The sequence below is a fragment of the Truncatella angustata genome (assembly GCF_020726525.1).
Source record: "Truncatella angustata strain MPI-SDFR-AT-0073 chromosome Unknown BKA67scaffold_7, whole genome shotgun sequence".
Lineage (NCBI taxonomy): Eukaryota > Fungi > Ascomycota > Sordariomycetes > Amphisphaeriales > Sporocadaceae > Truncatella > Truncatella angustata.
The window spans coordinates 296006-316297 of record NW_025763387.1 but is presented as its reverse complement, the minus strand read 5'-3'; the positions used below and the strand labels follow the sequence as shown (position 1 = coordinate 316297).

Genomic DNA, 20292 nt, shown 5'->3' with positions numbered 1-20292 from the left:
AAGCTAAGAAGGGAGTAGCAAAGACCGAGAATACAGGTTTATCCATGGACTCATGGCCCATGTATACCGTTGGTTGAGGTTCCACCGGAATTTATCATTGTGGGGATCCCCGCACTGCTGCACATCAGCCCACCAGAATTGGTACGGTAGTCCTCATATGTCACACAATAATCGAACTGGCCAAACAGAGATATTTGTGGAGGTCACGGGTAGTATGTCGTCCCCGACACTCTGTGTCAGGGTTTCACTATAACCAGCCATGTAGGCTATCGATTTTAGGTGAAGTGGTCTACCCCGCCTAATCATCGAGACCACCACGCTGATACACCCACGGCTGATCATTGGCATTCGTGGCGAGTTAAACCAGAAACGGTTTTCAAGGATGGGTTTTGCTTTCAGCAGTGAGAATGGCAAAATATGACAGCGGGGAAATCTTTGAAGACACCAGATTTTGTGAATCTCGGCGACCCTCGGGTATCTTTGGATTCGGCGCCGGTGAGGACTTTGTATCTTGAGCGGCCTTTCATCACAACCCTTGTCCTTATGTGATCACTAAGAGGGGTACAAGTATAGTATCAATACATATTGAGACTCAAGATGCAGAAGGCGTGGTGGATTAGAGCAACGAGAGATGAGTTCCTCAAAAGAAAGACTTGGAACATCTAGGAACCGCCTCAAGTTAAACCCATCACCTTTCGAGTAGATGTGAGGTGACGTTCATTGTCAAGACTTGATAGCTAGAAATTCTTGCTTAGAATGCAATGTAGATGTTAAGGGTCAGTGCCTCGCATTAGACCAAAGTAATAGATCGGACATGGAGAGTCGAGGGTGCTCATTATATTTCTCAGGTAGTGGGATACTAACTCGGCTGTGAAAACATCAAATTGGAACTAAGAACGAAATATGATTTCTTCACCGCGTTGCTACGATGGTTATATGTTCGGCCCAAGCAATATTTTAGCAATGACCCTTGGTCTTTGATTTTGTCTGACCGTGGGCAATTTCACATAATGGAGGAACTTGTGCATTCATTGATTATATTTGTTTCTAGCCCTTATCCCGTTTGCTTCCAAAGACATTTCTGACCCAGATCATTATGCATAGCTCAATTGCGATCAAGGGCTCGATCATAGGAACAACGTCTTAATCTCACCGGTACGAATCGCAATAAGTCGGGCTCGCTTAGACTGTAGTCTAGACAGGCGGCATCAAGAACCAAATGCGGAAACAGGATCGTCCAAGATTTCCGTAGCCGAAATCCATACTTCCCACAGATCACAGAATTGCAACCCCTACTACGCCATTTATGTAAAAGGCATAAGCGTCTTACCATGGTATGGCCACTGGTCCGTGGCTTGAGTCAATTGCTGCACGAGTAGAATGAGTGCTCGAGCGATGTGATACTGCACATGCTGGTGGGAATATGTGGTCAGTTGAACAAGCTCAAAATTAAAAGAGAAGCTTATTTCCATGGTTTCTCAGCAATATCATAGATTCTTATCGGAAACAAATCCTGCAGCGGAGGTGAGGTGTTTTATATAGATCTACGAGGAGATAAGACAATGCACATGATTCAAATCGGTTACAAGGAAACTGGTTTTACCTCAAAATTTGCATTGTAGCATAGCCACAAGCAGGCCTTTTGTACGAAGCAGCACTGCCAGTACTCCGTAGATTCCACACGGCTCAGAGACCCATAAAGCTTAATGCATCCGGTATATCCTTTGTTATGCTTTATAGCATAATCCAACACTCCTGTAAATACCAACTAGTTGCACTCATATTGCAAGCTGCGCACGTCCTAGTACAGCACCGGTTCGTTCCGACCACCGTTCTATGTTGCCTATTATGTGGTATGGATGGTTAGCAATGTGAGCTCTGTACCTCGTCCCAGCCTTCGGATAGCGGCGACCCGACATCTCCACATTGTTCGTCTACATCTGATTCAGTACTCGATATATCGAATATGACTTCGCTTCCTTCCAGGGAATCCAGATCAGACAAAATTGGAGTGTTGAATAGGGGCGACTCACTGATACCTGCATAGAAGACATAATCGCTGAACATTCCCATACGGTCAAGTCGTGCCCGCCAGATTGATACAACCTTCACTTGGTTGGCAATAAGATGTAAAAGCCGGAGACGGTTAGAATCGCCATCATTCATTGCTATGGCCATAGCTGCTGCGATATGCCTTAACTTACAAGCAGCAATAAGCCAACGTGCGAAAAGATCTCTAGCGCCATCTGTGTTGATCCTTGAGTTGGCTTTCCGCTTCTCTATAACTATCCAAGCTGATGCCCTTGTCCGGTCAATATCAGCAACCGGGTTGAGGATGCCAACTCGAATGAAATCCAGGATATCTTGAGGTGATACAACTGGTGCTCTCTCACGGTCTATCGGTAAACCTCTGAGGTGCGCCACAAAATCCTCTGTGAGAATCTTGGTCTCTGGAGAACCAGCACTTTCATTTGCTTCCAGAATCTCCTTGACTTTTTTGTAGCACTCATCATCAACTTCGTCGCATTCATTGCAGTGCGGATAGGCAAAATCAGGGATGTTTTGCGCTGATGCATCTTGGCACATACCGAATGTGTCCGATTTTGCTTTGGCTTCATTGCACAACACCGTCTTGAAACCAGTAGCATTTGCCTCTTGTATTGGGTGACCAAACAAGGCGCATGTCTGGTAAGTGTTGACGAGGATACACATTCTGTAGACGATCGAATAATCCGGATACTCTGATAACTTACAAGTCGTGGCAATTCCAGCTTTGTGCGCTGTTCGAGCCGGATGCGGTTCTTGGGACGAGGATACATAACGTTTTATAGTTATATTGTCATCACAAAGGCTTGTTCACCCGTATGTCTAGGTGCATAGCAAGGCGAAAGAAGTCCTTATTGGCCATGTCCTTGTTTCTTTGCAGCATCAGTCATGTTTGAGTCATTCATGGCAGAGTCCGCGAGCAGCTGTCGTAACTCATGGGTTCAGGGCCACACAAAAGTAGAGAAATGCAATATGTTGCTTTTCGTCTTTGTTCCTTTAGAAACCTTGTTCACGCCTGTTACCTCAATACGCCATTCTGGTACCGGCAAACATATTGATTGGTCCTCATGCAAACATTGCCTGAGCTGCTGGTAATTAGGGGGCGCGACGTGCAGACAGTGATGCTCGCAGAAAGTCGCACAAACGGTAGTGGGTTAAACAGCCTAATAGCACAGACCATGAGAAAGGACCATAACACGAGCGGCACGTCGAACAATGACTTAAGCACGAAAGGAAATGCGTTGATCCAGTACTCGCTGTGCCCAATCTTTTTGAGCCTATGAACTTCGAAAAACGCAGTAAAGGCGACATAGACTGATTTCCTACGGCCTTCGGAAGATCAAGTCAGGTGAGTCCATACCGTGAAGGTAGAAAACCTTTGAGGGCGATTTCCTTTCCAAGGTGGGTAAAGATTCTGTCTGAGACATGTTTGTGGAGTATGGTACGTACTCGAAGCTTAAATGGAAGCGAGAATTATGTCTGGCGAATCGCAAAGCTCAGCTGCGCCCCAGATTTATCCCTGCTAGTCACTGCCAAGACCTTCCCTCGGGTCATGCTAAGAAGTGCTAAGGAGTGACGCGTGCCGTTTTCCCATCATTGAAATTTAGCCAGCGGATCTGTTTCGGCCAGTCAAGCGTGATATGGCTAATTTTCTTACTCGACGATACCACGCTGACTTAGCATAGTCACGGTCGACGATCCAGAATAGTCATGGACTGGTTCTGCCGCCCTGGGCACATCCTCAAATGGCACGCCAGCTGTCATCTGAACATCTGTGGACCCCTTTCCGGCGAGGCGCTACCGGCAACTAACAACGACTCGCGCGCATCAGACTGATTAGTCGCTCCACTTGGCAGGGTCATACGTGCGACTAAGCAACACTCTCATGCCGTGAAACACCTGATTCCTGATGAGAGGGATGCTAGCTTATTTGCTTCATGCTCTCCCGTTGGAGGAAACAAGCAGGATATGGGCCGGAGTATCGACCGCCACTCTAAGTCCGACTTCCATGACCGAAGCCTGGAAGTTATAGATCCGCCAGTCGAATCTCCGCTCGCTGGAAGAGGGCGATGGGAGCTATTAAAGACGGCACATCTGCAAGCCTGGCACCTCGTTTCTCGAGAGCTGATATCTCGTTCGTACTGTATTACTTAATATTTTGTCGAGATGTTGTTTCAAAGTGCTCTCGTCGCTTTCTGCGCCGGGCTGGCCCAGGCGGCCTTAACTTATCGAGGAGTGGATTGGTCATCCGCCGCCATGGAGGAGAAAGCCGGTATCAGTTACAAGACATCAAGCGGTACCGCTCAGTCACTTGAGAAGATTCTGGTGGATAATGGAGTGAACATCGTTCGGCAGAGAGTATGGGTCAACCCATCGGATGGCAACTACAACCTCAACTACAATGTCGCCCTTGCCAAGCGTGCGAAGGCTGCTGGTCTCGACGTTTATCTTGACCTCCACTACTCCGACACATGGGCGGACCCGTCTAACCAGAAGATTCCATCCGGATGGCCAAGTGACATCAACGACTTGTCGTGGAAGGTTTACAACTACACTTTGGATGTGTGCAATACCATGAATACCGCCGGCGTTACGCCAAAGATTGTTTCGATCGGTAACGAGATCACAGCCGGTATGCTTCTCTCCGCCGGAAGTACTTCCAATATGTACAATCTGGCGACACTCCTCCACTCCGCCGCCTACGGAGTTAAGGACAGTAAATTGGCCACCAAACCCAAAATCGCCATTCACTTGGACAACGGCTGGAAGTGGGATACGCAGAGCTGGTGGTATACTGATGTTCTGGCTGCGGGTCCGTTATCGGCGTCTGATTTCGACATCATGGCAGTTTCCTACTATCCTTTCTAGTAAGTTTTCCAACTTTGCCTATCTCACTGTACTGTCGTAAGATTTTGTTCAACGTGTGAGGATTCTTCTTAAGCAAAGCTAATCCTTCGGTCCTTTCAGTAACTCAGCAGCTACGCTTGCCAGCTTGAAGACCAGTCTTACAAACATGGCCAGCAAGTGGGGCAAGGAGATTATCGTCGCCGAAACCAACTGGCCAACATCTTGTCCTTCGCCGGCCTTCACATTCCCTAGCGATCTGAAAAGCATCCCATTCTCGGCCGCAGGCCAGACAACCTTCTTGCAGAAGGTCGCAGCTGTGGTCGATGGTGTCAGTACTGGTAGTGGGTTGTTCTATTGGGAGCCCGCCTGGGTCGACAACGCGGCACTGGGTTCTTCATGTCCCTCCAACACCTTGTTCCAATACCCTGGTACTGCGTTATCGAGCTTGGCGGTCTTCAAGACTTTTTAAGACTAGCAATGCCTCAGTTGTGCTCTCCCGTTCTATTTTAAGCTGTATATATTGGCCATGGAGCCCGATCGTAAATTGACCACCATCGCAAAGCAGTATTGGCCAAGTAATGCTCTGTGTCCATTGTGTTGTTGTTCTAAACTTTATCTTTTTGCACCTGAGCTGGTCTTTGTTATCGGTCCGTGAAGCACCGCAGATGTCTCATTCTTCACAAAGACGACGAAGGTTAGTCGCTAGGCACCTCATTGGAATGTCGGCCCCCAGGAACTTTGCCGCTTGCGAGACAATGAAACCGTCGTCAGGGGACAACCGTTAGTACACAAATTCCGCTAATATTCGATAGAATCGTTGGTCAGTGTATTGTCATTAGCTACTCCGGGGATCCCATGGTCTTGTTTGACATATTGACCGCTGACCCTATCCTTACACATCGTATATTGCATGTGCTGTGACAGTTGCAACTATGCCTCGATTGAGAGAGATCACATCCAAGACGAAGACATCCAGTCTGTCCGAGGCGCAGGTGACGACGGCGCCGCAAGTTACCATGCCTGCTGTCGTTCCAGTCGAACGTCCCAATTCTGACGATTTTATCATGGGACAGAATACCTGTGGTTTCACCTCAGGAACAACGAGTATGCCCCCTTGTGCGGAGAGTTGGCCTGTTTTGATGTGCTGATTGGTCACTGAAGTAACTTGCACCGACCCGACCAATTATTGCATGAATATTGGAGAGTATCGAGGCTGCTGCGCTGGTTCATTAGATGAGTGCAGTGCCACCATATACACAACCTGCCAACAAGGTCTTGGCGCTGCCTACGAGCCACACGTGTTATACTGGTTAGTGAAATATAGTCTTCAAGGTTTTCCAAATATCCTATGGAACTAATCATATTCACAGCACGGGCGGTTCACCATCTTGCATGACTCACTACTATACTACCGATGCAAGCCCAGGAAGTACATATGCCAACGTTGCCTGCGGGACAATGGACCTCTTCGGGCAATTATATCCATTTCCACCAGAACTGATAACCACGACACTAGATGTACATCCCGTTGCGAGTACGGTGCCAGCAACGGAAATCACTGAAAGTAACGGGACGAACAACAGGACTGTGGCCGTTGGGGCGGTAGTAGGCGCCATAGTCGGTGCGATCATCCTGGTCGTCCTTCTCATAATAACCACAGTATTTGTCGCAAGGAGAAAGCGTATTCAAGCCCAACTAAGCACCTCTGCTGCTGCCGTGGCGATGAGTAACAACAGAGTCACTCCAGATACATTGCCTCCTATGTCGGAAGCAGAGCGCCGAAGACATTTGCGACTCTCCACTATACCCGAAGTCTTGAGTCCAACGTCTCCTATAGGTGCCAAAGGGACCGGAAAGATGTCACGTCTCAAATCTATTCGACGTTCATACGGTCCAGACTGGCCACTGGGTACTTCTGATCCCCTTGAGTCTCATCCCGTACCACCGCCGCCGCCCCCTTCAATGCAACAAACACCGAACATGGAGAAGCTTCAGAGTGAGACCCGATCCGTACCCACGCTCAGTTCACCCTCAGCGCCAGCTACCAGATCCCCACCGCCGCAGCAGCAACAGCAACAACAGCCTCAAAGTCCAGAAAGTCATAGTTCCAAAGTGTCACCGCCTACTCCCGACTCCACGAAAATGATGTTACAAAGCCCGAGATTGAGCTACCATCCGCTAAGCCCCCTAGATGCGGCGTTCAATGACGAAGTCGACAGCCGAGTAAGTCGACATGGTGGAGCTAGGCCCCCAAATGCCGAAATAATAGACGATGGACTGGGTGAAGTGTCGCCTATTGATGACGATGGGCACTTGATGGATAATCGGTTGAGCCTGATTTCCATGCCAAGTTTGCGTGGGGATATAGATCTCATTGATGATATTGTAAGCCCGGTCAGCCCTGAAAAAGAAGACGACCGAGAAGAAGGCACATCTAGAGGTGGCGATGTGAGTCCTATCACTGTCAGCCCAACTGAGAGTCGGAGAAATAGTTTGGAAAGTTAGGATGCAGTGGAACTTGATGTGTACGATAATACTAAATACTGTGCTTGACCGAGAATGAGGCGTTGATGGTTTGGAGCTATAGGTAACACCAGACGATGGAGTTGACGGATTTAAACTGTGTTAATATATTACCCCAGGAGTTTTGCATCGCCCGTCCCGTGTGACAAGTCCGCGGGGTTTGTCCTCATGATCTGCGAAATAACATTTACAGGTGGTACTCAATGGACGTCCAGATCCCAGTTCTGCAAAAGATGAGGATTTATCGCAAAAAGAAAAGAAAAAGGACGCATCTACACGGCGATGGCGATAGGTCAGTGGCACGGGGGAGCACCAAACCGCATTCTCAATCGTAGAATCATCTGTTTGCTTTACGAGCGCGCGTTGCCCGGCACCGATACCAAAATTTGTGAGCAATCAGCTTGAGGCGCATTTCAGTGACACAACGGCGGGTTGCTGCTAGGCTAGCTAAGAAGGCTGCGCCAGAACTCGCATTTAGAGAGTCGAGGTCAACATTCAACTGAGCTGCTCGTTAGGCTCTCGAGCTGAAATTAACTGCAGGCATTACCGATATCCTTGCTCGCCGTCAGCGGCGTTTTCCGAAGTGTGAAAGAACTTGCGAAGTGGCATGTATCAAAGTTTTAGCGAGCCTATCAGCTGAACCAGCTGTGTGGGAGCGTCTCAGCCGCATTGTCCCCTATCGAGTCGGACCAAATGGTGCAAAACCCAGATGACCCTCCAAACCACCACGAGGCTGTGCGCGTAGGGTTTTGCTATCTTCCTCATCTGCTGCCCGCTTCTTGTGCTGTAATGCTTGCCTGCTGGTCTCGAGCGTATTTTCTCCAAAAGTCCGCAACTGACGAGGGGCTAGATTGATCCGGAAGCATTCCACCCATTGGTTTCATGTCCTAATATCAGATTGGTCTGTCTCAGTCCTTGGAATATTAATCGATAGACCTTGTAGGGCAAACTTCTGGAAAGTTATAGAAACTTGGCTGCGGTTCTATCGGGATGGCTGACGATGACACTTCCGAACTTGCAGTTGCTGCCGTTGCCCTGGTTGTTGCTTGCGTCGCATTACTTGCGGCAGTTGTTCAGTTAATACAAAGTATTTATGCGACTGGCAAGGGCCTACCCAACCTTGATGAGCGGGTGATGGGAGAATGGGCTAAATTCAGTGGAGTCTGGTTTAAGTGGTGGCAATTGAGACTTGAAGTCGACTTTGAAGCACCCGTCATTTTCCTTGCGCCCGCTCGTAATACAAGGGGCCCAGTCAAAGACGCTGATATATGGTATGCAAGAGGCTGTCCAAAGAGCTTCAAGGACTTCGGAGTCAAAGATAGTAACGACGATGATCAATCTCCAAAACGCGAGAGAGTCCATACAGTCGATAATGAGCTTGCAACATGGGTTACCTTACTGGAGGCTATTCAGAAGATGGAGAAGTTATCCAGGCGTTGGGAAGACAAGCAATGGTTGGACTCCCGGACAAGAAATTCCCAAGTCACGCGACCAGAATTGAAGGAGCACACCATCACCCTTGCTGTGGGCATGCAAAGAAAGAAACGCAGCTTCGATGCAGTGCCCACAGTCAAGAGGCCGTACGCTACAACTACCATTTGTCACCTAGTCGAATTGGCTGCCGTGCTCGGGTTATATTGGAAAGAATTCAATCGAGACCAGAACAAGTATCGTGCTGAAGGTAATGGGTACAGCCTCTTGGGCAATAGGGTTGACGACTTCGGTATCGTTTTCGTATTTGAAAAGACCGGTTGGGCTTCTTTCAAGGACACCAGGATTATTCCAACGCACGAAGTCAAGGAACTCTGTTTTGGCAATGTCCCGACATTCTATCGAGAGAATAATCTAGATGCCGATGATGAATGGGCGTCCCATAGTAAGCAAATTTCAGAATTGTTTCCTTCCCTTTTCAGCATATCTACGAAGTGTATGCAATCTTTCTTGATTGGTCCATGATAGTTATCAAGACTCCCTGCTGCACTATGAAGAAGTAATTTTTAACTCCAAATGCTGTAGTGATAGAACAGAAGTCTCTCAAAACCTTACAGCTCGGCAGCCGGCAAGAGATCGCGGATACGTTGAGCTTGATCGGATGTAACACCAAAACGATATTAAACTTTCAGAAGGAAGACCCAAAGCAGATGACCCACCTATTTCCAGTCACGTTCGAAATCGTCGGAATGCTCGGCCGCACATTGCATGTTAAAGGTCGGCCATTCCGTTATCTGCCCAACCCAACATCAGTGGCCTGGAATTCGCAAAGATTCAGTCTCCGGAGAATGTTACGCGAGTTCGAGCGAAACTTGAGCCACGGAATAAATGGTCGATCCGAAACACACCATTCATTCACGAGTGATCTTCAGCGGATTCAAGCTCTGGCGAGTAAATTGCAGCGCAATCTCCCCGATCAGATGGACCAATTTATGCCAGAGCACCTAGATGAGATACATGGCGCAATTGATGAAACCGACAGAATGCTTTCCGAGGATAGTAAGGATAAATCTGTGGTTCTCGATGTGCTACGTCGGCATGTCCAGGAGGTGATACAGGCAATCAACTCGAAAGTCGACCCAACCAACATGGACCAGCTCAGCTCGCCGATATTGTCTCGTCCTTCTTCGTTTGATGATCTGCTCAACGTGCCACCAGAGAAGCGAGAGGAGGTGCTGATGAAAAAGTATTTCAATGAAATCCGATTGCGAGTCGTTGTCATTGGCTCAACTTCTGGGCATGATGACCACGACGCAATCGAGGCTTCACTACATATACATGCCAACAGCCCGCAGCAGAGAAAGCAGATTCGCGATGAATTTTCCCAGACTGAATTGCAGCAGCAGCTACAGCAACCCCAAGAGATTACCCAAGCTCGGCCGGGAAGCATCGCCGATAGCGTCGGTGGTCAACACCAAATCTCGGATCTTCACAAATCCAATGATGGTGATTCTGCTATATCGCCCCCGACTTCTCAGAAATCGCGCTTTTCCACCGTAGGCCCGCCACATCCAATCCGTACGAACACCGTAGGCCTCGGGCTAGGAAGCCGAGCAAGTACAATACCTCGACATAACGCTCGTGCGAGAACGTGGGATTCTGTTGAAAGCGAATTTTATGAGCCGCGACGTAGCGATATTTGGTGTACACTGGTGTTTCGAATGTTGTGTTGGCTACTCCTGCATGATTTTGACAAGCATGATGTACAACTTAGCAAAAGTGAGTTGATGGGAAGTCGACTACCAGTATACGTGATGTGAGTTCAGGTCATGGTGTCTAGGTATAGGAGGACATTGGCAAGGTTTGAGGTGTGGTTGTATATTCGTCTAGACTATAGAACTTTGTTTCGTCCGTGAAGTAGATATTTGATATTCTTGGAAATTCAGCTGATATCATGTGCGAACGGCCAAAGTCAGAAATTTGATTTGCTTTTCGACTTTATGCTGCTTGCACTCACTCATATTGGTCAGATTGCCAATGCCCATGTCAATTTTGGGCAAAAAGAGAGAAGGGAACAGCAGATGATACACTGAGAGGCTCAATAGGATAAAAGCAGTTGCCACGATAGCAGACCGCCAAGCTAACAACGCAACGCACGGGCCGTAAATGTGGAGAGTGCCTTGTGCAGGCGAGCAGTCAGCGTCAAGCACTCCAGTGCTCCTGGCCAAGTTAACATCAGCATTTCCCATTGCTAACTTAATTTCAACTTGACCCACAATCATCCTCTCTCTCTCTAATCGATGCTATATACTAATCCTGCTGTCAACACATCTCGAAACTTCTCACACAATGGCTATCTGAGACAGACGTCGCTATATAAGCCAAGCTTGTCTTCGGCCATGGGCAAAGCTACCGTCGCCTTCCGCAGCAAACCAATTTCAGCACGCTCTCAGCAACTCAAAACAACACAATGGAAACCGCCAGGTTCATTCAGGTTCTTCGATTTGCCTCCTGAACTCAGACGTCATATTTTGGAGCACCTTGTTCAAGACCCTGCTACTGCACATCGCTATGTGCTGGCCCTCTTCTTAACCTGTGAGAGACTGTACTCAGAGGCAGCCGCGTTATATTACCATGAGGTGGTGCTGGACATAACGCACAGAATGAGACCGGACCCGTTTCTGACTGGCCCATCTACTCGTATCAGTCCACGGAGTTATGTGCGGACTTTGAGCATTCACTTTTACATATCAGAACGTATTCATCGGTTCTACACTTTGTACGGGCCCGCTCTACGTGACATGGTGGAGCACGGTACTCTTCAGCGTTTAGAACTCGAGATCCACAGCCGCTTTCCTGCGGAAGACTTTTGGGGTGGCGATAGCGACACCGACCTAGCGTCGGAGGTTCTTGTCAAGAACAAAAGCAAAGGCAAAGAAATTCTAGCGCCGCGCTTCGCAATTGAGCACCCATTCCAGAGTTTCCTGAAGTTTCTACAGGACGCGAATGTCCCTCAACTCAGATTGTACGTATATGCGTTTGATCATCATCCTTTCTGGTGCCGTTTCCATCGCGCACACAGCTCGGAGAGCTGTGGAGGTGAATGGAAGGGTAAGACCAAAATGCTAAAGATTAAATGGAAAGATGTGGTCACAATTCTAGGAGGTGCTCGAATTATGAAAAATTGCACAACATGATACTCAAGTCCCCTCACTTTACTGATGGGGTAACAACAACTACAAATGATCGAGTGTTAAGGATTGTTTGGGTTATTGCTAGCACGCTGCTCACTTGATGGCCGATCTCAGCGGCCTCTAATGCTGAAAGGCACTGTCGGGTTGGACAGCATCTCAAGATTCCAGCAAAGCCTCGCGCGTTCCGGCTTCCGCGGTATGGTTTCTGAGTGCAAAGCCACCAACAGGAATTTCCTCATCTCCTCTCTGCAAGCCAGCCCATTCGCCATCAATGAATGCTGGTAGCGGCATTCCCAGCTTCTCTTCTCCCTTTGCAAGTACATCCGCTTGGAGTTCATGTAACCCAGTTTGAACGGCAGATGGGATCAGCTCGACGATCTTGATATGCTTGCTTTTTTCGTCGTGGGATAGTTGTGCCCGCAGGGTCCACATGATTGAATGAAGAGCCCCTTTTGTGGCACAGTGATTCGCTGGCCGAGGGATTGGAATGAGCACAAGACCAGAGGTGACCGTCACCAATGCTACAGGCTTTGGAGCCTGTGCATATAGATGAGGCAGGAAAGCTGCAATCATTGCAATATAAGAGGTATAATTGGTCGTCAGCTCATTCTCAACGAGGGATATATCGATTATATCTGGACGCGTGAAGTCCAAATTTCTCTGAACATCCGAGTTCAAGAATACGCAGTCAATTCCAGGATATGCCTGGGTAATGCTGGTAACAATCAGTACGCCTCAAGCAGATCATTTACATATGTGCTTGACCTACCCGCTGGCTCATTGTTTGAGTTCACTCAATTTTATGATATCAGACTGTGATGCAGCGACTTTATCGGCGCCATGTCTGCTCACAAACTCGTTCAGCTGATCTTTGCGGCGACCGACACCAATCACGAAAATCACATTCTCGATAATGCGCTCGGCAAGGGCAAGGCTGATGCCAGATGTGCAGCCCACTATCAACACCGTCTTGTATGGAAATGTTGTTTTATCGTTTCCAGCATTTCCAGCATTTCCAGCATTTTCAGCATTCCCGGTCGGCTCATAAAGGATTTCTTCAGAATAGTAGTACTACCAAAAAAGTTGCTGGCTAAATATGCCTCCAAGATTTGAGGGCGACGAATAGAAATTAGGTGCCGCTACCGATTTCGCATGTAAATTTGATCTATTTCCAGAAAGCAATAATTTATCCATTTTATAACATAAAAAAATTGTCCTCATGACATAATATTGGCTCCACCTTAATAGTATTGTCCCCTTCGAAATTGTGAACTGTGATACTTCGCACCCCGAACCGCTTAAACCCGATAAGAAACATAGTCTAACCTCAATTACCAATCAGGAGGCTTTCACACATTATGTCACCGGAGCTAGACAGCTTAAATTATGCGGGTGAAGTTATTCGAATAAGGGTCACGAAATAATGTCTTCATGTATAATTGTTCAAGATTGCATTTTTGGCCTTGCGGGAGAGCAAACTATATCGGTTCGCATGTAACACGCGCGATAAAGCCGACGCAGACGGATATAATCACTAACGCGTCACAACTTGGCCTACACCCGTTTTATAGTGCGGCTTCAAGTTCGTTCTCCTACCTGATGTCTTCATCTTGTTAGACCGAGCAAATCAATGACTGTATTCGAGTGCTGGTCAACGAAGCATTCGCCAGCTTTGAACATTCAATTCCGATCGTCCCCTTGCACTCCCTTCCTTCGGCCGCTTTGACATTGATATGACTACCTTGCATATCGCCGCTACATTGATATTAGAGGTCCTTTCCAGCCGATTGATTTCGTCATGAGAATAGAAATCACACTCTGCTTCATGTCTAGTCCGAAGAATCTACAGACATATCAGATCTGGGCAGAATACACCGATCGAGCAAAAGTTTCCACAAGTTAGGTTAGATCAGTATCGATACGTGGGGAACATAGAAGGCTTTATTCTGAAAGCTAAGCATAAAGGACTAAATCATACTAGAAACAATACACTTATTGAGATAGTTTAGAAAGTCAAAACTAGATATTTTTGCCATTTTTGTATAATTTATCATATTGTTATAAAAGTAATACATTTTGGTAAGGGAAAAAAATGTGTACATATACTTTTGCTCACGCATCACAACTAAGATGCCATTCTACGGGGTTAACCGTCATGAGCGTTGTCATGCTAATTTGTACTTAAGGCTTATTGAAAGTTTGATACTCTCAAAGTTAAGGCCTCATTACTTGATTATGTACTCGAAATCTTGCAGTTGAAGCATGAAAGATGGCGATTAAAGTAAACTGACGAAGGGGTGAATACCGCGTAGACGTCAACTAGACAAGCGTAAAGTATGTAGAAAGGGATTTGGGATGCACATGCCACATAGCGCCCGTTATTTAGGCCTCTAGACTAGCAGTAAGAATTAGAACTTCGGCACTACCCCGCCAACATACATAGTTACATTACACCTGAGTAAGAAACTGCATCTTCATCCACGATATTGTTCCGCAGAGACGTACAATCATTTTTCGTACCGTACGCCTGAGGCCCAAAATTTCTGCTTCGCAATGTCCGGGAATGAATTTGTTGAGGTAAAAGAATCCGGCATCAATGGGGCGGGCCGCGGACTCTTCGCGACCGAAAATTTTGAGCCCGGAGATGTTGTGCTAGCTATTGGTCGACCACAGGTGGCCGAGCTCGACATGGACCGCCTGAAGGATACTTGTGCTTGGTGTTTCCAGCGCGGGGCAACAGACCCTACAGAGCGCGCCTATTCCGCCTCGATGGGTCTACCCACTGGATTCATCGAGGTCAAGACTTGCACGGGCTGCCACAAGGTGTCTTACTGCTCCAAGAAATGCCAAGCGCGAGCGTGGAAGGCTGAGCACAAGTATGAATGTAAAGTTCTGGCACCGAGCGATAGGCCTGACCTTCCGGATGTTGTCCGTGCCGTGATAAAGCTCCTAGGACGGTTGAAGGCTGAGGGGAACAAGGATGAAAGGATGAAGGATATTCTATCTTTCCGGCCCTTTGCGCCTGGGGGCAAAGGCCTCGAAGATTTCAGCAGGCAGAACAAGAAGCTGTTTGATGACTTCAGCATGCTTGCGTTCGCTGCGTGGAAGTACACGGGCGAGCCAAAGATTGAAGGCGTCGACTCGCATACTGTGGCCAAGGCCTTCTTATTCAATGTGCGTATTCGATCTCCTGGCGGATTTGTATGATGCAAAACTAATAACTAAACTGTAGGTAATGTGCAACAAGTTTGGTCTCTCATCGCCCTTGGATGATACTCACCTGGGAGTGGGCTTTGATCCGTTGATTTGTAGTGCAAATCATTCTTGTGAGCCCAATGTCAATCTTGTTTTCAACCAGCCTAGTGCAGTTATGCGAGCTCTCAAGCCCATCAAGAAGGGAGATGAGATCTTCATGAAATATGTCGATGTCACAAATCCCTTCAGCGTACGGCAAAGCGAGTTGCAAGAGACTTACTATTTCAATTGTCAATGTACAAAATGCAAGAAGGGAAGCAGCGGCCCAGAAGACAAGTTCTCCAAACCAGCCGATGAGCTCTCAGCACAATACAAGAATACGGCTGATAATCTCATCAAACGTCATGAGAAACAGCTGCACAAATTCTTTGTTCCAACAAATAACGAGGTAGATCAGAACCGACTGGCTGCTCTTCAAGCTGAAGCCTTCTCTGTATCAGGTACGATCACAGACAAGAAGCAGCCAAGCCTAGATGAGATCAAGGACTCACTCAAGGGATGCATTGAATCTGGGCTCTGGTCATGGACAAGGCAGCCAGTTCCACAATTATGCCAACAGCTTTTCGCCATGTACATTGCGACGGGCGACGCCTATCGAGCATTCAGACTCGGCCTGAAGATCTATTTTGACATCATGCCAAGCTTATACCCGCAGAAGTTCTCGTCTGATGCTCTCATCAATGCTTGGGCAATGTCGACAGTCACCAATGTTCTCTGCGGTCCAGCGAACAAGGAGATCTACGATGAACTCATGTCAAGCGGCGTAGACCTGCGCATCGTGTACTTTGGGTTTCTGTTCGAAGTTCATGATAATATTCCGAAGATGTTCGGTTATGAGTCGCCCTTCGGTCGTGTTGTGAAGAGCACGTACGACCAGATAATGGCTGGCACCACGGTTCATGAGTCAGAGATTCGAGACAGAATTAAGACGACATGGTCTTCGCTGGAGACTATTGGTAGGAGTGTCAACGTCCTGAGTTTGTAGCGGCCATTACAATAGCCGTGCGCAAAGAACATCTTCTGCATCAAGCCATGCGGCCAAACCTGTATTGTCATCCGCACTGCCATCAAAGTATGTTTCGCAATCCGCACCTTGACGGTGAAGACGCATTGAAAGGAGCTGTGTTGCTTGAGCAGAGGCAACGGCGTCTGTAATTCCAGTACTCGGCCGCACTACACAAAGACTCTCACCATCCAGGAAGTCAAATTTGGCCGTAGAAACAGGCACCCTCAGCTTTGCTTGGCGATTTGATTGTGATCTGGTCGAAAGCCGTCCATTGGATGCGTCTCCACTCGAAGACACTATTGTATGCACAGAAAGCCTTGGGGATGCAGCCAAGCAAGTGTCTGGAAAGAAGATGCTGCGAGTCAGACAAAGTCACCTCGCTGCAAAAGCTCCTTGGGTATGCACAAAGTAAAGAGCGCCCGCATTGAGGGGCCCGTCATGTCTGGTTGGCAACGTCATCCCTGCTCGCCCTGCTCGCCCCGTGGCCCTGAGCTGTTGGTCCTGTTCGTCACTTTCCCATCCCCCTACTAAAGTCGCGCGCCGCAAGCGTCAAACGTATGAGTGCAGGACGTAGGCACCAATAAATGTCCCCTGCTCACAGCTATTCGATGCGTACTTGATGACATATATGGTGAATAACTACCTAGGTTAGCTATGGAGTATTAGTAGGCCATGAATGAGAGTCGTGCCCACATTTCCCTGTTATGTATGCATCCTTACTGACGATCGTCGGGTTTCCTTCAAAGACCAGTGCCAAGACGGTTCCCAAATTTCGGATTCTCGGGTCTTTTTTGTTTCGTTTTTGGCTCTTCTGGAAGCCGCTGACACCCTCTGTCTCTTCTGGTTTGCAGGGAGCGGTCCCAGTGAAGTCATAATATTGTAGCGCCCAACCGATAAGATAAGCCCAAGCCCAAACTAATTACGTCGCTCCGGCGGACTCCCAGACACCGTTCAGTGAGGGGTCCTAATTTCGCCTTCTTTGCCGGCCAATTTGCGACCGGAAACGAGGGCAGTTGAGGGCAAAGACTCCCATGCGCAAGAAAACACCTTAAACCTATACGGGCTGTGAGGTTTCTCAAGAAAATAAACCAAAACCAAAACAAAAATACAAAAAAAACAAAACAACCCTCGCTGCAGGATAACACTAACACGCGGGGCGAAGAGAGAGAAAGACACAATACAATCATGGGTCTTACGGGTCACCGGATTCGATCGCGAGCCGGCTCCAGCGCGAGTATGTCCTTGAGGCCCTGCTCGCAAAGAGACTTGATGTCCTCTACTGGGTGCTAACCGTTTGGCGCTGCTAGGCAAGGCATCGTCTGCCGATGAGGATAGCGACACTACTGTCGTCGAGGGCGACCAGGGAAATGGTATGTGCAAGTCTATTTATACTCTCCATGCTAGACGAGCACTGTGCTCTAACATTATACTCTGTAGTCCTTGGGCATATCATTTCGCAGCTGCGGCCCGGCGCTGATCTGAGCCGAGTCGTCCTGCCGACATTCATTCTCGAGCCAAGAAGCATGCTCGAGAGGATAACCAAGTTCGCGCGCCTCTGTGGACAACATGTACTAGAGCTTGCTGACTCCTTGACTTAGCTTCATGTCCCATCCCGAGATGCTGTTGCCCATACCTGAGATCAACGACCCAATAGAACGATTCGCTGCCGTTGTCAAGTTCTATCTCAGCGGCTGGCATATAAGACCTCCGTTCGTAGCCACTCGACCTCCAGACTCCAAGTCTTGATACTAACAAGTCACCGCAGAGGCGTCAAGAAGCCCCTCAACCCAATCCTTGGCGAAATCTTCACTTGTTACTGGGACCTACCCGACAACACGCGAGCCTATTACATTTCCGAGCAGACATCCCACCACCCGCCAAAATCAAGCTACTTCTATATGGTACCCGACCACCACATCCGAGTGGACGGCACACTGAAGCCCCGAAGCAAGTTCCTTGGCAACTCGGCCGCCAGCTTAATGGAGGGCACGGCTGTGTTGTCCCTCTTAAACCGCGGCAAAAACCCAAAAAAGGGCGAGAGGTACATTTTGACTCAACCGAACATGTACGCTCGAGGAATACTTTTCGGAAAGATGAAGTATGAGCTTGGCGACCACAGTTTCGTTCGCTGCCCCGAGTTGGGACTTGTTGCCGATATCGAGTTCAAGACGAAAGGTTGGGTCAGCGGCACATACAACGCTATAGGAGGAACTATCAGGAATGAGCACACCGGCGAGGCACTGTTTGAACTTTCTGGATTATGGAGCGACGAGATGTCTATCAAAGATCTTCGGGTAGGCCTAGCCGTTCTCGCGAGTAATAGATTCAACACAACTGACAATCTTGGCAGAACGGCCACAAGGAAACCTTCTTCAATGGCGCCAAGGCAAAACCATCAAAGCCACAAGTGCGACCGCTAGAAGAGCAAGACGAGCGCGAATCGCAGAGACTCTGGGCCAAAACGGCGCGCGCAGTCAAGGACAAGAATCACGAAGTCGCAACTGACGAGAAGACAAAGATCGAGGATATGCAACGAGAAGAGGCAGCAAAGCGCGGTGCTGAGAACGTAGAGTGGCATCCACGACTGTTCAGGGCAATCAGAGGGGGCCCCGGAGGTGAGGAAGAGGGCGAAGAGGAATTGGAGTGGATCATTAATGCGCACATGTGAGTACTCTCCTTACCAGTCGAGAGGGTGATGGGCTGAGACAACGCAGTGATGGGCATACGCCTCAAGCGATTACGGAGCAAATCATGGCCATTTATCCCGTAATCCCGGGCCAGAAACTGTCGGAACGCAATGCCATCCCACCACAACATCGCAACACAGCCCCAGCTCCTCAGGTTGCCCCTGAGGACGCGCAGGCGAACCTGATTGATTTTGAGAGCAGCGAAGCACCTGCCCCTGCGGTTGCCCCTACTCCTGCTTCTGCTCCTGCTCCAGTGCCAGCAGAAGCACCGGCAGTGGCTGCGGCGGCGCAGAATCACCCAAGCCAAGACTCGACTGAGATTAGGCAAATGCTTTCCAGTACCGGGCATCCGACAACCGGGGGCCCATTGATAGACTTTACTGGTGATGTCAAGAATGCCCTACCCACCACGACACAGCCCACGCAGCCATCACACCTGAGGAGAACCGAGACGGAGGACAGCAATGATGCGTTCTTTGACGCCCATGCATAAACCAAAAAGGATGGGAGACTTGCAAGGAATAAAAGTCCATGGCAAGGACGGCCATGCATGCCAAGTCTAGGTAATCAAGAGGGGATGAGCAAACTCTTTAGACAGCGTTAATCGCGCTGATTCTGGCGCGGACATGGCTTCGTAATTACTGGCGGAGCTGTATATATATAATGGGTGTTCTCAACAGCAATACCATTTGAAGAGCAATCACAACGGCCCTCTTTCAACTTCAAGAAGGGTTTAATCGGCGGCAATAGAGTATTTGAATGATGTTCTGTCGTAATATGGATCAGCTACAACGTTGATAAGAAAAGGTGTGCCCGCATTCCCTAGGGTTCAAAATACAGTGTGCACGACGGTCTAAATTTTTACGGGATTATACTTCTTGGTCATTATGTCTTTCCGTAAATGCGATCATGACTAGTAGACTGTGGCAAGATACCACTTGGAGACCCAAAATAAAATACATGCAATGTCAAGGCGCTTGGAGCCTCTTGGAAACCTATACACCAACGCCGCTTTCTGCAACACGTTTTCGTCGAACAACGCGACGGTTCGTCCCCCTGTACTTTTGGCGACCGACGAAACTAGCCGCTATTCGCACCGAGCCGGCGAATCATCCCCGAGAAAATGTCTCCCCATGCCTTGGTGAGATGGCGTTCGCCTCAACAAGGCCCATTGACCAGTGCGGCCGGCGTTGGCCGTGGACACGGCGCTACATCTAAAATCGCCCCAAAATCGCAGTGTCCTGCCTCCTGTTCGGCCGCGTCCTGGTAGCAGACATGTCCAAATCACTACAAACTGCGATGG

At 48.5% G+C, this 20292-nt stretch overlaps 8 protein-coding genes across 8 annotated transcripts; 6 read left to right on the top strand and 2 right to left on the bottom strand.

The window, feature by feature from the left end:
• Positions 1-1778: 1778 nt before the first annotated feature.
• Positions 1779-3180, bottom strand: BKA67DRAFT_681326 (uncharacterized protein). Its single transcript, XM_046108917.1, has one exon. It carries the CDS (start codon positions 2710-2712, stop codon positions 1864-1866), a length of 849 nt encoding a protein of 282 aa, XP_045954827.1. The 5' UTR covers positions 2713-3180; the 3' UTR covers positions 1779-1863.
• Positions 3181-4212: 1032 nt separating this feature from the next.
• On the top strand, positions 4213-5362 carry BKA67DRAFT_523040 (family 53 glycosyl hydrolase; the record flags this gene model as incomplete). The annotated part of the gene is made up of 2 exons (XM_046098432.1): positions 4213-4913; positions 5014-5362. The coding sequence occupies 2 exons, from the start codon at positions 4213-4215 to the stop codon at positions 5360-5362; spliced, it is 1050 nt and encodes a 349-aa protein (XP_045954826.1).
• A 463-nt stretch (positions 5363-5825) lies between these two features.
• BKA67DRAFT_661304 (uncharacterized protein) lies at positions 5826-7398 on the top strand (the record flags this gene model as incomplete). The annotated part of the gene is made up of 3 exons (XM_046107785.1): positions 5826-5997; positions 6055-6202; positions 6264-7398. The coding sequence occupies 3 exons, from the start codon at positions 5826-5828 to the stop codon at positions 7396-7398; spliced, it is 1455 nt and encodes a 484-aa protein (XP_045954825.1).
• Positions 7399-7939: 541 nt separating this feature from the next.
• Positions 7940-10981, top strand: BKA67DRAFT_360231 (uncharacterized protein). Its single transcript, XM_046096418.1, has 2 exons — positions 7940-9292; positions 9433-10981. The coding sequence occupies exons 1-2, from the start codon at positions 8407-8409 to the stop codon at positions 10665-10667; spliced, it is 2121 nt and encodes a 706-aa protein (XP_045954824.1). The 5' UTR covers positions 7940-8406; the 3' UTR covers positions 10668-10981.
• A 616-nt stretch (positions 10982-11597) lies between these two features.
• BKA67DRAFT_593978 (uncharacterized protein) lies at positions 11598-13359 on the bottom strand (the record flags this gene model as incomplete). The annotated part of the gene is made up of 4 exons (XM_046105004.1): positions 11598-11639; positions 12267-12775; positions 12836-13010; positions 13282-13359. 4 exons carry the CDS (start codon positions 13357-13359, stop codon positions 11598-11600), a joined length of 804 nt encoding a protein of 267 aa, XP_045954823.1.
• A 954-nt stretch (positions 13360-14313) lies between these two features.
• BKA67DRAFT_574393 (uncharacterized protein) lies at positions 14314-15344 on the top strand. Its single transcript, XM_046103419.1, has 2 exons — positions 14314-15262; positions 15322-15344. The coding sequence occupies exon 1, from the start codon at positions 14595-14597 to the stop codon at positions 15246-15248; it is 654 nt and encodes a 217-aa protein (XP_045954822.1). The 5' UTR covers positions 14314-14594; the 3' UTR covers positions 15249-15262; positions 15322-15344.
• BKA67DRAFT_360157 (uncharacterized protein) lies at positions 15004-16443 on the top strand. Its single transcript, XM_046096417.1, has one exon. The coding sequence runs from the start codon at positions 15277-15279 to the stop codon at positions 16279-16281; it is 1005 nt and encodes a 334-aa protein (XP_045954821.1). The 5' UTR covers positions 15004-15276; the 3' UTR covers positions 16282-16443.
• An 893-nt stretch (positions 16444-17336) lies between these two features.
• On the top strand, positions 17337-19830 carry BKA67DRAFT_360122 (Oxysterol-binding protein). Its single transcript, XM_046096416.1, has 7 exons — positions 17337-17536; positions 17610-17672; positions 17740-17845; positions 17901-18011; positions 18068-18596; positions 18653-18966; positions 19017-19830. The coding sequence occupies exons 1-7, from the start codon at positions 17488-17490 to the stop codon at positions 19480-19482; spliced, it is 1638 nt and encodes a 545-aa protein (XP_045954820.1). The 5' UTR covers positions 17337-17487; the 3' UTR covers positions 19483-19830.
• Positions 19831-20292: the final 462 nt, after the last annotated feature.